The sequence below is a fragment of the Nothobranchius furzeri genome, chromosome 18 (genome assembly GCF_043380555.1).
Source record: "Nothobranchius furzeri strain GRZ-AD chromosome 18, NfurGRZ-RIMD1, whole genome shotgun sequence".
NCBI classification, from domain to species: Eukaryota; Metazoa; Chordata; class Actinopteri; order Cyprinodontiformes; family Nothobranchiidae; genus Nothobranchius; species Nothobranchius furzeri.
Genome location: NC_091758.1, coordinates 25,137,055 through 25,153,904, shown reverse-complemented (window position 1 = coordinate 25,153,904; position 16,850 = coordinate 25,137,055). Strand labels below are relative to the sequence as shown.

The window sequence follows — 16,850 nt, the reverse complement described above, 5'->3', positions numbered from 1 at the left end:
TCGTTTGCTCTGCAATGTTGATGTTTTATCTCCACAATTGACACAAGCCTGAAGGAGTTCTGCCGTGTTGTGGAGTTGCTAATGCTAACAGTTAGCTTCTACTATGCTCTGGTTTCTCCTGGATGCTAAATCAACAAAGGCCTCCCCCGTCACAAGCCAAGGTAGGTGAGTTCATGAATGCTAATATTTGAAAATATTCAGACCTCCATCAAGTTTTCACTTTTTGCTGTATTGCAGCCATTTGCTAAAATCAATTAAATTCATTTGTTTCCTCATTAATGTACACACAGCACCGCATAATGACAGAAAAACACAGAATTTTAGAAATTGATGCAGATTTATTAAAAAAGAAAACCTGAAATATCAGATGGTCCTAAGTATTCAGACCCTTTGCTCAGTATTTAGTAGAATCATCCTTTTGAGCGGATAGAGCCACAATTCTTCTTGGTAAAGATGCAACAAATGTCTTGCGCCTGGATTTGGGGACCCTCTCCAGTTCTGTCAGGTTGAATGGTGAAGGGTGGTGGACAGCTATTTTAAGTCTCTCGAGAGATGCTCATTTAGTAAGTCAGGGCTTACTAGAGAACAGTCCCAAAGTTGCCGTGAAGCCACTCTTTCATTATTTTAGCTGTGTGCTTAGAGTCATTGTCATGTTGGAAGGTAAACCTTCTGCCCAGTCTGAGGTCCTGATCACTCTGGGGAAGGTTCTTGTCCAGGATATCCCTGTACACGGCTGCATTCATTGTTCCCAGGATTGCAACCAGTCGTCCTGCCCCTGCAGCTGAGAAACACCCCCATAGCATGATGCTGCCACTGCCATGCTTCAATATGGGACTGTATTGGACAAGTTTTGAGCAGTGCCTGGTTTTCTCCACACATACCGCTTTGAATTAAGCCCAACATGTACTATCTTGGTCTCATCAGACCAGAGAATCTAATTTCTCACCATCTCAGGGTCCTTCAGGTGTCTTTTAACAAACTCCATGATGGATTTCATGCGTCTTGCACTGAGGAGGGGCTTCTGACGGGCCACTCTGCCATAAAGCCCTGACTGGTGGAAGGCTGCTGTGATGGTTGACTTTTTACAACCTTCTCCCATCTCCTGACTGTTCAGCCACAATGATCTTTGGGTTCTTTTAACTTCTCTCACCAAGGCTCTTCTTCCCCCTCCTGTTTAGCCAGAGGGCCTATTCTAGGAAGGGTTCTGGTCATCCCAAACATCTTCCATGTAAGGATTATGGAGGTCACAGTGCTCTCAGGAACCTCAAGTGCAGCAGAGATTTTTTTAATAACCATGACCATATCTTTGCCTTGCCACAATTCTGTCTCTGAGCTCTTCTGGCAGTTCCTTTGACCTCATGATTCTCATCTGCTCTGACATGCATTCTTCTTCTTCTTGTTGTTGTTTAATGGCGGGTGGCAATCAACATTCAGGTGCATTTCCGCCACCTACTGAATGGGAGTGTGAGTCGAAGTGGGGAGTATCCTACTTAAAAAAAAAAAAGAAAAAAAAACTAAATCCTATCAAGTAAACCACTGTCCCTTAAAAAGCCTATGACTAACCTATACACCACTAGTCCCCCATTTAACAGAATACCCAACTCAAATTCCCTATATCCCTTAACTTTTAATTTTTCAACCAACAATTTCCCATTACCCACATATTTCCTACAAGCACATAATACATGTTCTACCGTTTCCCTATCAAGTCCACAGTCACACATACCGGTATGATGCCGTCCAAGAATAAAAAGGGTCTGACATGCATTGTGAGCTTTAAGGTCTTGATAGACAGGTGTGTGGCTTTCCTAATCAAGTCCAATCAGTACAATCAAACACAGCTGGACTCCAATGAAGATATAGGACCATCTCAAGGATGATCAGAAGAACTGGAAAGCACCTGAGTTGAATAAGAGTGTCACACCAAAGGGTCTGAATTCTTAGGACCATGTGATATTTCAGTTAGTCTTTTTTAATAAATTGACTGAAACTTCTAAAATTCTGTGTTTTTTCTGTCAATATGCAGTGCTGTGTGTACATTAATGAGTGGAAACAGGAATTTAATTGGTTTTAGCAAATGGCTGCAATAAAACAAAGAGTGAAAAATTGATGGGGGTCTGAATACTTTCTGTACACACTGTACATCTAACCCGATTGTCTCCCTGTCTATTTCTATGGGTGGCTAATTCAGGAATCAGGGGTAGAAGACTATTTTCACGTTCAGTCTGTATGTGTGTTTTAATGGTTTCTCTGAGCTCAACATAACTCACCTGTGGGGTTTCAAAGAACATGTCCCTCTCATCCACGATGATCTTATAGGTGCAGGGTTGGGAAGCACCAAAGAAGGTGATGTGTTCGTACTGGAAGGTCTCCAGCGGTTTGGGTTCGCCTCGTTTGTAGACTGAAACATTGTCGGCACTCACACCCAGCCACAGATCATGAGGGAAGCCTCCTTCTTTACACTATCAAAGAAAAACAAAAGCCATCATTTTCCAACTGATTCTTTACAATCCATTGTTTCCATTTGCTTTGGTATTTCTCTCACCTCTACATCGAACAGAGTAGATCCATATCCAGGCCACTCCTTGATGATGCTCATGTACTTGAGCATGGCCTGGTGCTGCAGCACGCCCTGCAGACGGGCCCACTTCTCCAGAATGCTAGTACGAGTCGCAGATGTCTCCTCCTTCACCCACATCTCAAGCCTCTGCTCCCCCTCCACCTGAAATAATCCAGTGTTAAATCAGACCATAATCCAGACAGGAAGTGGGTCAAACCCTCAGTGGGATTAGCTGGATTTTTAATGCCATTAAATTTGCCGTTTGTCATTTTCTGTCACTGACCTTCTGCTTTTTTAGTGAACCCGTTTTTGTCCTCTTGAGTGAGGAATCCCTGAACGTTGGAGTCTTTCGTTTCTCCGAGCCCGTCCCGACACCACCCTGCCCTCCTATTGAGCTGATCACATCTCCTATTCCCCCACTTCCCCTGGATCCAGCTCCACCTGCTGCGCCCACGCCTGGCTTGGTGGACTGCATGATGCGACTGCGAAGTCGTCCAATGGGATAGACGCTTCCCAGGCTCCACCCAGCCCGACCTGCTCCATCACCGTGGAGGTACTGGAGTCGTAAAGCTGCTAGGTGCTGCAAAGTCTCCTCAGAAGCTGGGAAGTGACCACTTATCAAAGATTCATGGGCCTAAGTGATAAAAAGCATCACATTTTCATGAATTAACCTTCAATTTTTAGTGGCTATGACTAAATAATTGTAAACATAAGAAGGTGCTTGCTGAATTTAACCAATCATTTAGTTTGAATTTAAGTCATGTAGTTGTGTTTAACATCCCACCTGTTCAAACATGAATGCAAACTCCACTCCCTCTTTAGGCATGCTCTCTACATCCAAGAAGCAGTACAGCTTGAAATACAGTTTCCACTCTCCCTCCTCTTCCTCCTCTTCACTTCCTGCCAGTCTGGGCCAAGAAAACAGACAGAAGAAGTTCTCAAGAAGGTCAAATCGACTCCAATGTGCTGTTAACCGTTAAGCTGTGGTCAAATAAAATTAATGAGTGGGGTAAGAATGTCCAGAAAGACTGACATACCTCTCGAACTTGGCCAGAACATCAGCAACAATCACCCTGCTCTCAAGAGCTCGGTCTGTAAAGCCGTTGTGTTCAAACAGAGAAAACAGATTCTTGCTGTCCTCCATGGCCAGACCTCGGATCAGTTTCTCTACAACCTGCAGCAACAATTAAAAAAATAAAAGCTGACTGGTTAGGCTCCAATCACATGAAACACAATCAACCCAAAATATACTTATATGCATGTTTGGTGCTTTTTAATGTTTTTTTTTCTTCTGTCCTTAAAACTCTTAGTGATCCTGTTCTCAGAGTTTCTATAGCTTTATTGCTTCTAATCTATGTTTTTTGTCTTCGACTGTGTTTCTGGTTCTTTTAGCTTATTCCTCTAGTGGTGTTTACTGGTGGTTAGCAAACAGCTGTTAGGTGACCCACCTTTTATCCTTGAATGAAGGTTAGAATGTCTCTCATCCTGCAGACTCTACTGAGAGTTTATGTTTTCTTCCAAAAATGTAAAAATAAATGTAATATTTACGCCACAGGAACATCTTTTTAATGTTATCCCGTTTCTTAAGAGAACATTTATCTTCTTGAGTGACATTTTTAGCTTAATTACAATTTTAATTTCAGATTTATTTTCATATTTGCTATGATTTGCCTTGTTCTACACAGCCATTTTCATTCACACCAACATGTGCATTCGTTAACCTCTGTTGTTCCTCTTAAAAACCGAACGAGCCAATTCTACAATATCTTGTCCTGCGTTTGATTACATCAGTGTCAATAAAAAATTTCATCTAAGTTAGGGCTAGGCGATGAATTGAAAATTGATCGTTATCAAAATTTCTGACTCTAAACAATATTCTTCAAATGACAATAAATTTGATAATAAAAGAAATGAAAAGACACGTGGAGGTTGTTGACATTCATGTTCCTTCAAAAATCTGTACCACCTTGAGACACATGGCTCAACGTAGGGCTGGGCAATAAATCGAGAATTTATCGTTACAAAAATTTCTGACTAACCAATGTAACTTTTCCCATGTCAATAAATGCAGTAAGAACAAATGGAAAGATGTGTGTCCCTTTACAAAGCTGTTCCACCTCAAGTCACATGACAACCTAATAACGTAATAAACGTGACAGCCCCATCTAGTGGACAACTTGTTTTTACGCACACATGTAGTTATCGCCCATTTATCAATATCGAGGTGAACTCCTCAATATACCATGATATTGATTGTAGGCCATATCGCCCAGCCCTAATTTAAGTAAAATAAAGGCAATTCATTAATTTGTTTGATTAAAATTTGTTCAATAGTTCTTCAATAGTTTCCCTCAGTCTAGTAGTTGTCTGTGTTTCCTTTTCTCTTACGCTTTTTTGTATTTCTTGTCTTTTTGGCCTTTCCTTTTTCTGTTTTCACCCAGTTCAGTACTCTTTATCCTTCTTCTAATTTAGTTTCTGTAATAAAGTGCTTCAAGCCTCCCCATTCTGCATTTAGGTTCCAATTTACTGTGAATACTTATCTTGGCCTCATTTATAATATATTTTACTTAAAGGGGACAAATGCCTTTTATCTTAAGTTATAATAGTTCCATGTATATGAAGCTCTTTGCACTAAGTCCCTGTAAAAAAATAAAAAATAAAAATAAATAGCTATTTCAGCTGTTTTATTCTTGACATTTTCAGTACCTTTCAGAATGAGCCATGTCAGGGTTCTGTTGCTTTAAGAAAACAAACTGGAGTTGGCCACACCCATCCACCCCCGATTGGCTACTGTGAGCTTTGAAGCTCTGATATTTGGGAGGGGCTCATAGTAGAGCCACTGCTCCTCCAGCAGCAGCTCATATGAGAGGTATTTTAAGCTAATTTCCCAGTTTGTGACCTCACAAACAGGGACTTTTTGAAACGGATTGTTTAGTCTCATAATTCGTCGTCGTCGTCGTCTTCCTCCGCTTATCCGGGTCCGGGTCGCGGGGGCAGCATCCCAACTAGGGAGCTCCAGACCGTCCTCTCCCCAGCCTTCTCCACCAGCTCCTCCGGCAGGACCCCAAGGCGTTCCCGGACTAGATTGGAGATGTAACCTCTCCAGCGTGTCCTGGGTCGACCCGAGGGCCTCCTGCCGGCAGGACATGCCCAAAACACCTCCCCGGGGAGGCGTCTAGGAGGCATCCTGACCAGATGCCCAAACCACCTCACTGGCTCCTTTCGATCCGGAGGAGCAGCGGTTCTACTCCGAGTCCCTCCCGAATGCCTGAGCTCCTCACCCTATCTCTAAGGCTGAGCCCGGCCACCCTACGGAGGAAACTCATTTCGGCCGCTTGTATCCGCGATCTCGTTCTTTCGGTCATTACCCAAAGCTCATGACCATAGGTGAGGATTGGGACGTAGATCGACCGGTAAATCGAGAGCCTGGCTTTCTGGCTCAGCTCCCTCTTCACCACGACAGATCGGCTCAGCGTCCGCATCACTGCAGACGCTGAACCAATCCGCCTGTCGATCTTCCGATCCCTCCTACCCTCACTCGTGAACAAGACCCTGAGATACTTAAACTCCTCCACTTAAGGTAGGACCTCTCCCCCGACCCGGAGTTGGCAAGCCACCCTTTTCCGGTCGAGAACCATGGTCTCAGATTTGGAGGTGCTGATCCTCATCCCAGCCGCTTCACATTCGGTCGCGAACCTACCCAGCAAGAGCTGAAGGTCAGAGCTGGATGAAGCTAGGAGGACCACATCATCCGCAAAAAGCAGAGACGAGATTCTCCTGCCACCAAACTCGACACACTCCACACCACGGCTGCGTCTAGAAATTCTGTCCATAAAAGTGATGAACAGAACCGGTGACAAAGGGCAGCCCTGGCGGAGTCCAACCCTCACTGGGAACAGGTCCGACTTACTACCGGCTATGCAGACCAAACTCATGCTCCTCTGGTAAAGGGACTGAATGGCCCTAAACAGAAAGCCACCCACCCCATACTCCTGGAGCGTCCCCCACAGGGTGCCCCTGGGGATACGGTCATAAGCCTTCTCCAAATCCACAAAACACATGTGGATTGGTTGGGCAAACTCCCATGCCACCTGGAGTGTTGATAGAAGTAGCAGAGACCCACATGGATGCAGACAAGGATGCAAAGGGTGAGTTTTGCACAACAAGTCCCCTTTAACCAAGATAACTCAGGTAGAAATGGAAAAACAACACAAAAGTATGTGAGGGTGCACTACTTGGCTGGAATGGTTTTAAACCTGTGTTAATGTGTTTTGGCGCTAAAGCCATGAAGACAAAGAAATGTCAGTGTGTTTGTGTGCATGCACCTCTCCAGCTGTGGTGTGTGAGTTGATGGAGATCTTGCAGGAACCTCCTCCGTGGCAATACACAGTGGTGCTCATTTCCTGTCTCAGCAGCAGGGCAGCAATCTCCTCCTGAGATGGGACAAACTCACGAGTCTTGGTCTTCTTCAGGGATTCCCCAATGAAACTTGCGTACCGCTCGATCTCTGTGCTGGGATAGCGCTCTCGTATCCTACAGTAAACCACAATTAGGAGTAAATGAGTTTTGAGCATCATTCATTAAAAATATGCCGTTCATGTTGCAGGCCGGACGGGCACCTTTTGAGGTGGAAGCGGAGGTATCTGAGGATGGCTCGACTTGGTAGGAAAGTGCAGCTCATGCAGGTGAGCAGGTGCCAGTGGGCTCGATTGGCTGGGCTGTTTGGCTGAGGCACGTGATTGGTCTGCTTGATCACCTGACAATACACCTGAAAAGAACAAAAAATCCAAGTGTGTGTAACCCCGGTTTCACACTGCAAGCATCAGCGGAACGGAACATCAGCAGAGCGGCACCGCTTCAAATAGAATCCAATTATAGTCTATGGAGTGTTTCAAACCAGCCGTGACGCGGCAATTTCCAGGCACGTCCCAGAAGCAGCATGCCGAGCCATGCCGCTAAAGATAGGATCGAGTTCAATTTTTTCCGCGAGCCGCTTCTTGGACACGTCAATTTCCGCAGTTCACATAGAGCGAGACAGGAAACCACATGATTTCAGTGTAAAATCAGTATGTGTGACCGAACGGCTTTGTTTACCACCAGTTACTTTTGAGAAGTGCAACGGTGTGATTCCTCGTGGGGGTTGTGATCTCTCGATGAGTAAGGTGTCAGAGGTCTCCAGGGATTTTAGAATCTCGCGGGTACAGCGAGGCGCAGCGAGTAAGCCGTGCCGCGGCCAAGACTCTCCCGGTGTGAAAAGGACCGCTTTGAAGTTCGCGAGTGAGCCGCTCCGCTGCTCTTCCATTCCGCTGATGCTTGCAGTGTGAAACCGGGGTAAGTCAAGCCAAGCCAAGCCAAGTCAAGTCAAGTCAAGTCAAGTCAAGTCAAGTCAAGTCAAGCACATAGTCCAATTCACAGAAGTAGAAGTCATTGTACAAGTAAGCCAGGAAGAAATGAGCACAGTATGACACATTAAAGCATATAAAGCATGTAAAATAGTGATTAGTAATAATAACATCTAACCTTAGAACAAGAAATAAGTCCATAAAATGTGGGAATAAACTTGATTGGGAAGTTTCTGAAAATGAAATGTACCTCATCCCTGAGAGGACGTAGGTCCTGGCAGGTCTGCAGGATGCCCTGAATGATGGGAACTGTGTCAGCCAGCGTCTCCATCTCCTGCAGGGAGTTGAAAACTCTCACCGCTTCATCCTGCAGGCTTGCATATCCCTGCTGCCTTTGCACTGCTTCCAGGAAAAATGATGGAGAAAAGGTCAATGAGGACAAAGGAAACAGCCACTGATGAGGAAGATAAAAGACAACAGTTTTACTCACAGCTGGTGACCTCTCCATAAGGAAGCGGCAGCAGAGGGGCGTGTAGAGGATGCTGAGTGTATCTGAGGATGGGGTTCCTCCTGTACATCTGCTCCACTATTTCTGGGTTCACGCTATGCTCCTGAGGGCGCACAGGGGATGGAAACTCATCTAAAGTACACCAATCTGCTTCATTTACCAGCTTACACTCCTAATGTGACTTTGTTTTAACCTTGATGTCTCTGATGAGCTGCAGAGTTGGAGTTTCGATCGGTGTTTTGCTTTCTACCACTCCCAGTATTGCAGCTGTCCATCTCATGGCTTCATTCAGCATCTTAGTATACAGGCGATAGGAATGCTTCCTTCCATACACAATGATGTTCCAGTAGCCTGTATATACATACCATAATTAGTATTTACTGCATTAAAGTGAATGTAGAACATCATAATAGAAGGTACTGGTCCATTTTTAATTAGCTTCAAAGTGAAGAAATCTGGTATTCAAATCTATCTGATCTCTGACTTTCAACATCCTCCTTTGATTTCTCCATCCTCACCTGTCTCTCTGTGCACCCGTTCATCGGGCTGGATGACCGAGCAGAGGGAGTTGAGTACCAGGGTTCCCATCTTGGAGGAGTTTTTCTCTGAGTTCTTGTAGTAATCCAGGGAGTTGTTGGTCAAAACAAACCAGCGTTTCTTCAGCTTTAGGGAGGTGCTCTTTGAGTTTGTCTTCATTTCTTTGTGCAGCCATCCTGAAGACGAGACAGCGAGGAGAGTCAGGCAGCATATAAAGAATGTAATGACTATCACACATGCCCTAGGATAAAAGCAAAACAGACCACTGGACAAAGGTAAATGGCTTCAAAATATAAGTATGTAGGAGGTTTTTACTAGGCAATACTGGGTAATCATTGGGTTACATACAGGGTAAATACTGGGTGCTTACAGGAATGTGTACAGTTTAAGTACTGAATATGTCCAGGGTCTGTGGAGGGTAGCTATTGGTATTATTGAGGCTATACAGGGTAAGTACTGGGTACTTAGAGCAACAGTGGCAGTAAGGTTAAGTGCCTGCCCCGTAACCAGGAGAATCCTGCAGGAGTTGCAGGATCAATCCCGTCTGTTGCATTAATGTTTAGAGCAGCAGGAGAGGCTGCAGGCGCATCAGTGAGTTTGCGGCTGCTGCGCAGGGGGAGGGGGGAGAGGGCTGAAGTAGGATGCAGAAACTACCGTTGTTAAAAGAGATGTTTAACTTAGAAAATCTGGGCGCAATTTTAATTGTCAAAAACTCCAGCGAACCTACCGACCGACCCCCCCCCCCCCCCCCCGCTGCTTCCGGCGTATGACGTCATCGACGACTAGTCGAAGTCGACTCGACTTTCATTACTTGACTGTCGACTTTAAAAAAAATAAAGTCGTGCGGGCCCTACTGGTTACCAGTAAACTACAAAATAGATTTCAAAGTTCTCCTACTAGCTTATAAATCACTCAATGGCATGGGACCAAAACACATGTCCAATCTCATTCCTGTATATGCACCAACAGGGCTCAGAGATCCCTTGGAAACAATCAGCTGGTAGAACCACGGGTCAGAACAAAACATGGTGGAGATGCATTTAGTTACTATGTGTGGCAGTGTGAGCGTCCTGCCACAGTGTCCTGATTGATCATGCGCCCTGGCTACTTGGCCAAGTGGATGTCCCTTTGGCTGACTGGTTAGCGCGCATGACTCTCACCCGGGAGTCTGGGGATCGAATCCCGCCCGGGCCCTTGTTTATCCACCTTGCCACAAATGCTGCTCACATGTGGAATCAGCTTCCCCATGACCTCAGATGTGCCCCAACCCTAGTGTTGTTTAAAACAAAACTAAAAACCCTAATGTACTCATCAGTCTTTAAACGAATAGTTTCTTATCGTGCACCATCTCCACTTTAATCTGCGCTGTAACTTTGTCTTCTCCTTTAGCTCTTAACTGTAATTTCATTTGTGTGTATTTTAATTTGTGTTTTTATGTTTTCACGTCATGTCCTGATAATTGTAAAGCACATTGAGTTGCCTCTGTGTTTGAAATGTGCTCTCTAAATAAAGCTGCCTTGCCTTTCATGAATGTATGAACTCTTGTTAGAACCCCAAACTGTCCCCATACAATTACCTACAACTGTCCCCATACTTACCCTGTATGTACCCAGGACTTACACTGTTCATACACCTAAAGTGCATGATACTTACACAGTACATACCCACATAAGGGTCCAGTAAATATCCTGTATGTATGACCTTGAATGCGTGGACCTAACCTGCATGTACTCCAGTAAGTACCTTGTACATAACCAGCTGTATGATTAATTTCTATCGTAAATGCTCATCGTTTTCCTCCTGAATCTCTCACCTCTGGCCAGAAACTCCTGTCCATCTATCCTGGCATCTCCTTTGGGTTTCTGCAGCAGACTGATCCAGTGATGCATCTCCTCCGGCGTGTCACTGTTGCAGTGGATCACTCGGTTCGCCGTAATGATGACAAAAGAGTTTGGGCTACAAAGTTAAAAAGCACACGAACAAAAAGAAAATTCAGTAAGAACCGCAACGCTGAAGAATTGCAATCTACTGGCTTTTTCACAAGAGAGAACATCAATCTACCAGAGAATGCATATTAAGCCCTCTTATACAAACTAACTTCGGACTTACCGATCAGGGTTGTCTGACGCACAAACAGAGTCAATCAATCCCACATCAAGAGTCCCCTGAACAAAAGATGTAGTAAAAACAGCAAACAGTTAGCAAAGTGACATCACAGCAGGTAAACAAAATGTGCAATTGTGATTCAGAAACCACTTAAACAATCACTAAAAACTTACAACAGCATTTTTGGGGTTGGCCTGCTCATGAGACATGTCGAGCAGCTGCTCAGGAGTGCACACTCTCACTTTACTGAGCACATTGAACCAGCCACTACGCAGGGAGAAAAGATGCTCTCACATGTTGCTAAACTCCTTAAAAAAACTGTGTCTGTTTTCTGCACAGTCAGATCTCCATCATACCTTGCATCTTCTGGTGACTCAGCAAACACCTGGTAAGTCTTCTCATCTGTCACAATGTTTAGAGCATTCTCTTTTTCGTGATTATCCACTATCTCCCTGCAGAATGCCAAATAGGACGGATGAACAGTGCAGCTGGTTGCCATAAAACATGTTTATTTTCTCCGTTCCTGGAAATGAGGAGTCTTACTTGGCTGCTTTGATGTCGATGGTTCCCTTCAGCTTCTCTTCGCTGTCGTTATCGTAGTACATCAGCTTGCTGTCTCTCAGAACAAACCAGCGCATCTTCCAGTTCCTGAGGCAAAAACAAAAAGGTGTCAGTAGGAATCTAAAGAAACATGAAGCAGAGTGGAATTAGTTTAGCTCGTAGCAGCTACAACAACCTCCGTGAGAGAGTAGAGAGGCCTCCTCCTTTCTTGTACAGCCATCCGGACTTTAGAGACTCTTGTTTGGACCGGAACCACATGAAGGTCTCATCTTTCAGCACACACCACCGTCTCCTCCACGGGATCATCAGACCAGCTGGAATATCGTTTAGGCCTTAGTGGTGTACGTGACTCAGACTTGAAAACAGCAGATTTGTATCCATCTCTCCTTTTGTTTATCTTGCATGCAGCTAATTAAGCAGAACGTTATTAATTCTTATTTAATTATACAACACCTTTAACTCGAGACTATTCATGTAAATTAATATCAAACCACTTCTGGTCACATCGGTGTAGTATCAGGATTAGCACTTTCATCAACGTCCTGCCATTTTCAGCCTAATACACATCTACTGCCCTCTGGTGGACGATCTACAGAAGGCAAGGACCGATTTTATTTATTTATTTATCCATTTATTACTGTTATTTTGGAATAAAATAATAAACATTATATAGTATTATATAATTTCCCTCTGGGATTAATAAAGTATATTTGATTTGATTGATTATGATAATATCTTGTAATACTTTAATATACGGAAGTTTTTATTATATTATATTAATTTAAAGGAATAAATACTTGAGTTTTTAATTTAATTTTTATTAGTACATAATTCAAGCTTTAAAAGGTCTAAATGTTTGAACCTTTTCATGTTTTGGTAAACCACTTGGTAGAACACGTTCTAGTGTTCATATTTTAAACGAATAATAACAAAAACAATTCTCAAAAATATTATAGGGTTTAGAAATGTATTATTATTCATTACATTATTATCATCTTATTTTAAGTTAAAGCCTTTCCTCTTCCAAATAAATAAAAAAAATTCAAGGAGGCAAAAGATTTTTTCTACTTTTAGAAAATTATTTGTAACAAAATCTAGCTGACATTTAATTCTATTATTTTTAAATTAACAGTATTAATAATGATGTTTTGAAATTATTACATCTCTCAGCTTGTCATTTTTGTTGCTCTTTTTCTGTGAAATCGTTTGTTGATTTGGAAGTTAATGTTTTAAATGTGAATTTATTGTTTTTTTAGTCACAGATAAAGTTTGGTTTAAACATTTTTATATGCAATTTTTTAAACCAAAAGCCTTTTTCACAAGAAAGAGCCACTCACCTTTCATGTAGAGGTAACCATGGAAGTACGGCGGAGCGTTTCCGTTAAGTAACGTCACTCTACCGTTCGTCACCTCTTCATCAGTGTCCATCATACCATTGTGTTCATCATCGCTGTCTGCGTACTGCAACACCACACAGCAATGATCACTTATAGCCAATAAACCATGGAAACAAATGTACAATGAATGTATAATGAGCTGATGAGAAGAGTGAGAACAGTGTCTGTGGTCACTGTGAAGCTGCTCCTACATGTCTGCGTGCACGCATGTGAGGCTGCGAGTAAGTGTGGTTCCTCACAGAGTCAGAGCTGCCTCTGTAGGACTCGATGCTGGCGTTGGTGCAAGTCGACTTCCTCGGATGCTCCTCATCTGTCACAGCGGTGCTCCCACGGTTGCTTCCAGACATGGAGCTGTCATCTCCGGCGGTGACGGACCCGTCCTCCTCTTCCTGGTCGTAGTCTGACTCCGTGTCGGCCGGCATGCTGTAGATGGGCTCCTCCCCATCCACCAGGCTCTCCACCATGCTCACTTTCCTCTCTGACTCTGCTTTGGCTTGCTCATTCTTCACTCCCTCGCCTGGGGGAGGTGGGGGTGGTGGTGGAGGAGGAGGTGGGGGGACACCGGTCCCATCTCCAGGTGGAGGAAGAGGAGGAGGCGGAGGAATTCCGTCAGCAAGTGTCACGTCGACGGGCAGGGGTGGAGGAGGTGGCGGCGGGGGGACTGTTCCCTCTGCAAAAGCAGGTGGAGGAGGAGGGAGCTGAGCAAATATATCCTGATCAATGGGAGCATCTGACTCCGCAGGAGGAGGGAAGTCTGGCAGAGGGATGCACTCCTCCTCAGCGTGGAAGCCTTCGTCTACGTCGTCCTCTTTAGACGCTCCTCCGGTGGTGCTCGCCCCTTTTGCAGCTTTTACCTCTACTGCAGCTTCCAGAGAGGGATCCACTCCCCTAAAGTTCAGGAGGTCGATCAGCTCGGTTGCCTTGCGGGACGCCTCCTTTTTCATCCTCTTGAGTTCAGCATCCCGGCGCAGCTGCAGCTCCTGCTTAGACGACTCACAGAGCTGGGACACCTCATCTTCTCGTTTCTTCTGCAAGCGTTCAATCTCCCTTTCAAGCTCCAGGATCTCCTCCATTTGGCGAGCTTCCTCCTATAGAGAACATCAGGACAGAGATGTTTTGTAAATTCTGTGTATTTCTTGATTTTATTTGCAGTTTTGATACTAAAACTTACCTCTGAAGATTTCCCTTTCTTCTCATCCTCATTTGACTCCTCTTTCTCCTCTTCACCCGACTTTTCCTTCTCTTCTTCTTCCTTTCTTCTTTGCTCATCCTCCCTTTTCTTCTTCTCTTCTTTGAGTTTGCGAACGTGGGTGCGGGCAACCTGACCTCGTCTGTGTCTCTGGAGCACCAGCGTGGCTCTGCGTTGCTTCACGAAGCGTTTGCGTTGGATGTGCCTCCGGAGGTGTTTCTGCAGGGTGACGACGCTGGTGCGAACCAGCTTGAAATGCTTCCTGCAGGCAAAATAATGCACAAGCCTAATCAGAACCGACACACTTCCTAAATGTTTTACGGTAAACTTTCAAACTTCAATTTTACTTTGCAGAGAAAGTCAGTAGGTGGGCTCGGATTATCATGGCAGCTTGGCGGCGGACTTCATCCCTGTCCTTCTCCAAACGCTGCTCCAAAGACTCTTTCATAAACACCTACAGAGGTAGCTGGGAGTCACGGAATGACATCAGATTTATCTGTGTTTTGTTAGGTCTGGTGTCTTACCTTGGTCTTACCCAACTGCCACTCCTTCTTGGTTTTATCATATTTGAGCAAGAGATCTGTAGTTTTCTTCTTGTCATCTCCTGCTGTTGGTATTTTATCTTTCAAAATGATCTTATATCTGACAAATACCACATAAAAAAGCTTAGTAGTGCTGTTAGAAATACAGAAATCACAACAGAATAGATAGTGCATTGAACTTATGTAGTGCTTTTTAGGACACTCAAAGATGCTTTCACACACTCACATTCACACACTGCCCTCCGATCATGGGGCAACCCGCTCTACCTCCTGAGCTACTGCTGCCCCATAAAGATAAACTTAAATATAAAGATGCTTACCGTGAAAAGAAATCTTTAAACGTTCTGCGAACGGGGAACCCAGCACGTCGGATCTTCACTGTCTCCAACATCCCTGAATATCTCAGCTGGTTCAGGACGATATCTGGGGCAAACACATGTGGATTCTGCAAGGATAAAAAAAAGATTTAACATTTAGAGATAAGAAAATGTGAAAGAAGACATCAAAGGGATCAGTCAGTCACCTTTTCCATGTTTGGCTTGATGCAACGGATAAAGAACGGATTGGAAACACTGAGAGTGGCCATAAGAGCATGGAGGGAGTCCTGAGGAGACAAAGAACATGAATACATGTAACATAACTAATTTATATTTAATCAAACCAAAGTTCTTAAATGAAGCAACTTCATTTCATTTTAAGTCTTCACTAATGATTAAGTATAAAATACCTTTAATGTGAATATCAGAGTTTTCCCTTGTTACAGCACAGAGGGCCTACATTAAATCATTTTCTCATTTAAATATCAATAGTATTTCTAAAGCTACTGGAAAGGTGGTGACTATTTTATTGTTAAGAGATCATCATCATAAAATTAGATTATCATGACAAAGTTGATTTATTTCAGTAATTCTATTCAAAAAGTGAAACTTGTATATTCAATTCATTTTTTACACACAGACTGATATATTTCAAATGCTTTTTCTTTTAATGTTGATGATTATAACTGACAACTAATGAAAATTATTTATTCAGTGTCTCAGAATATTAGAATATTGTGAAATGTTTCAAAATTGAAGACCCCTGGTGCCACATTCTAATCAGCTAATGAACTCAGAACACCTGCAAAAGCCTTTAAATGGTTTCTTAGTGTAGTGTAGGCTACACAATCATGGGGTAGACTTCTGACTTGACAGCTGTCTAAGAAACAACCACTGACAGCTTGCACTAGGAGGGCAAAACGCAAAAGGTCATTGCTAAAGAGGCTGGCTGTTGTCAGAGCTACGTGTTCAAACACATTGTTACGGCCGCCGCTGTTTTGGAGTCCCAGTGTGTGTGCAGCGCTTCCTTGGCCCAGGGTGTGCCGTTTCCCTATTCAGCAGTGCAGTACCTTGGACAGCTGCCTCTGGGAATGTCGATGGAAACAACCAGCTTTCATCCAGGACCATGGACAGCACCAGGACAGCAGTCATGGCCCGCTGGGCCGTTTTACCTCATCAGCTAGCCCTTCAAAAGCAGCCAGCTGGAGCTCATCAGGGAAGAGAAATTGTTTGTGGGTTGCAGCAGCAACTGGTGTTCTCTTCCCTTGCGGTTCTTGGCTTGGTAAACTTTTTGCAGTTTTGTCCTTACTGCTCGAGAGAGAGTATTTTAGGATTTTTGGTGTTTGGATAATTTCAGTTAGTTGGTAATCCTAGTTTGTCTGTTAGATAAACCTCGGTTAATTACCAGGTGGGGTTTTGCCCTTTTTGGATTTCCTGTCCCGTTTTAATAAAGGAGAGTAGTTTTAGGAATTTTGGTGCCCAGACATTGTCAGTTAATTTGGTAATTTTAGTTTGGTTTGTCTTTTCGACAGACCGTGGTTAATTTCCAGGTGGGGGTTTGCCCCTTTTGGATTTTACAGCCCCTTTTACTAAAGAAACCATTAAAGACAAGGACAATTTGAGTTTGGTTTTGCTTTGTCATGCCTTTTCACCCCCTTTAGGGTAACCTTACATTAGACCTTTCCATTTTATGTTGCCCCCTCCTCACCTTCCTAGCTGAGCCCACTGTAGGGGTGTAACACACATTAATAGAGAGGTGAAGGGAAGGACAAGATGTTGTAGAAAAAAGTG

The 16,850-nt window shown here is 43.8% G+C and overlaps 1 protein-coding gene across 3 annotated transcripts in view; it reads right to left on the bottom strand.

Annotated features, from left to right (window-relative positions):
• The window catches only part of LOC107392143 (unconventional myosin-X), a 54,887-nt gene that overhangs the window by 3,852 nt on the left and 34,185 nt on the right, over nt 1-16,850 (bottom strand). The window contains exons 19-42 of one of the 3 annotated variants that reach the window (XM_015969752.3): nt 15,266-15,346; nt 15,063-15,187; nt 14,725-14,842; nt 14,548-14,654; nt 14,183-14,462; nt 13,251-14,099; nt 12,952-13,075; nt 11,787-11,928; nt 11,597-11,701; nt 11,410-11,505; nt 11,227-11,320; nt 11,057-11,112; nt 10,761-10,903; nt 8,929-9,123; nt 8,604-8,761; nt 8,393-8,513; nt 8,153-8,304; nt 7,180-7,328; nt 6,886-7,093; nt 3,598-3,734; nt 3,345-3,468; nt 2,844-3,194; nt 2,546-2,722; nt 2,271-2,462 (exon numbers count right to left, since the gene is read on the bottom strand). In XM_015969752.3, the coding sequence (XP_015825238.3) occupies nt 2,271-2,462; nt 2,546-2,722; nt 2,844-3,194; nt 3,345-3,468; nt 3,598-3,734; nt 6,886-7,093; nt 7,180-7,328; nt 8,153-8,304; nt 8,393-8,513; nt 8,604-8,761; nt 8,929-9,123; nt 10,761-10,903; nt 11,057-11,112; nt 11,227-11,320; nt 11,410-11,505; nt 11,597-11,701; nt 11,787-11,928; nt 12,952-13,075; nt 13,251-14,099; nt 14,183-14,462; nt 14,548-14,654; nt 14,725-14,842; nt 15,063-15,187; nt 15,266-15,346 (4,284 nt within the window). The remainder of the gene's footprint in view (nt 1-2,270; nt 2,463-2,545; nt 2,723-2,843; nt 3,195-3,344; nt 3,469-3,597; nt 3,735-6,885; nt 7,094-7,179; nt 7,329-8,152; nt 8,305-8,392; nt 8,514-8,603; nt 8,762-8,928; nt 9,124-10,760; nt 10,904-11,056; nt 11,113-11,226; nt 11,321-11,409; nt 11,506-11,596; nt 11,702-11,786; nt 11,929-12,951; nt 13,076-13,250; nt 14,100-14,182; nt 14,463-14,547; nt 14,655-14,724; nt 14,843-15,062; nt 15,188-15,265; nt 15,347-16,850) is intronic. The other 2 variants (XM_015969753.3, XM_015969754.3) reach the window with 2 other exon arrangements.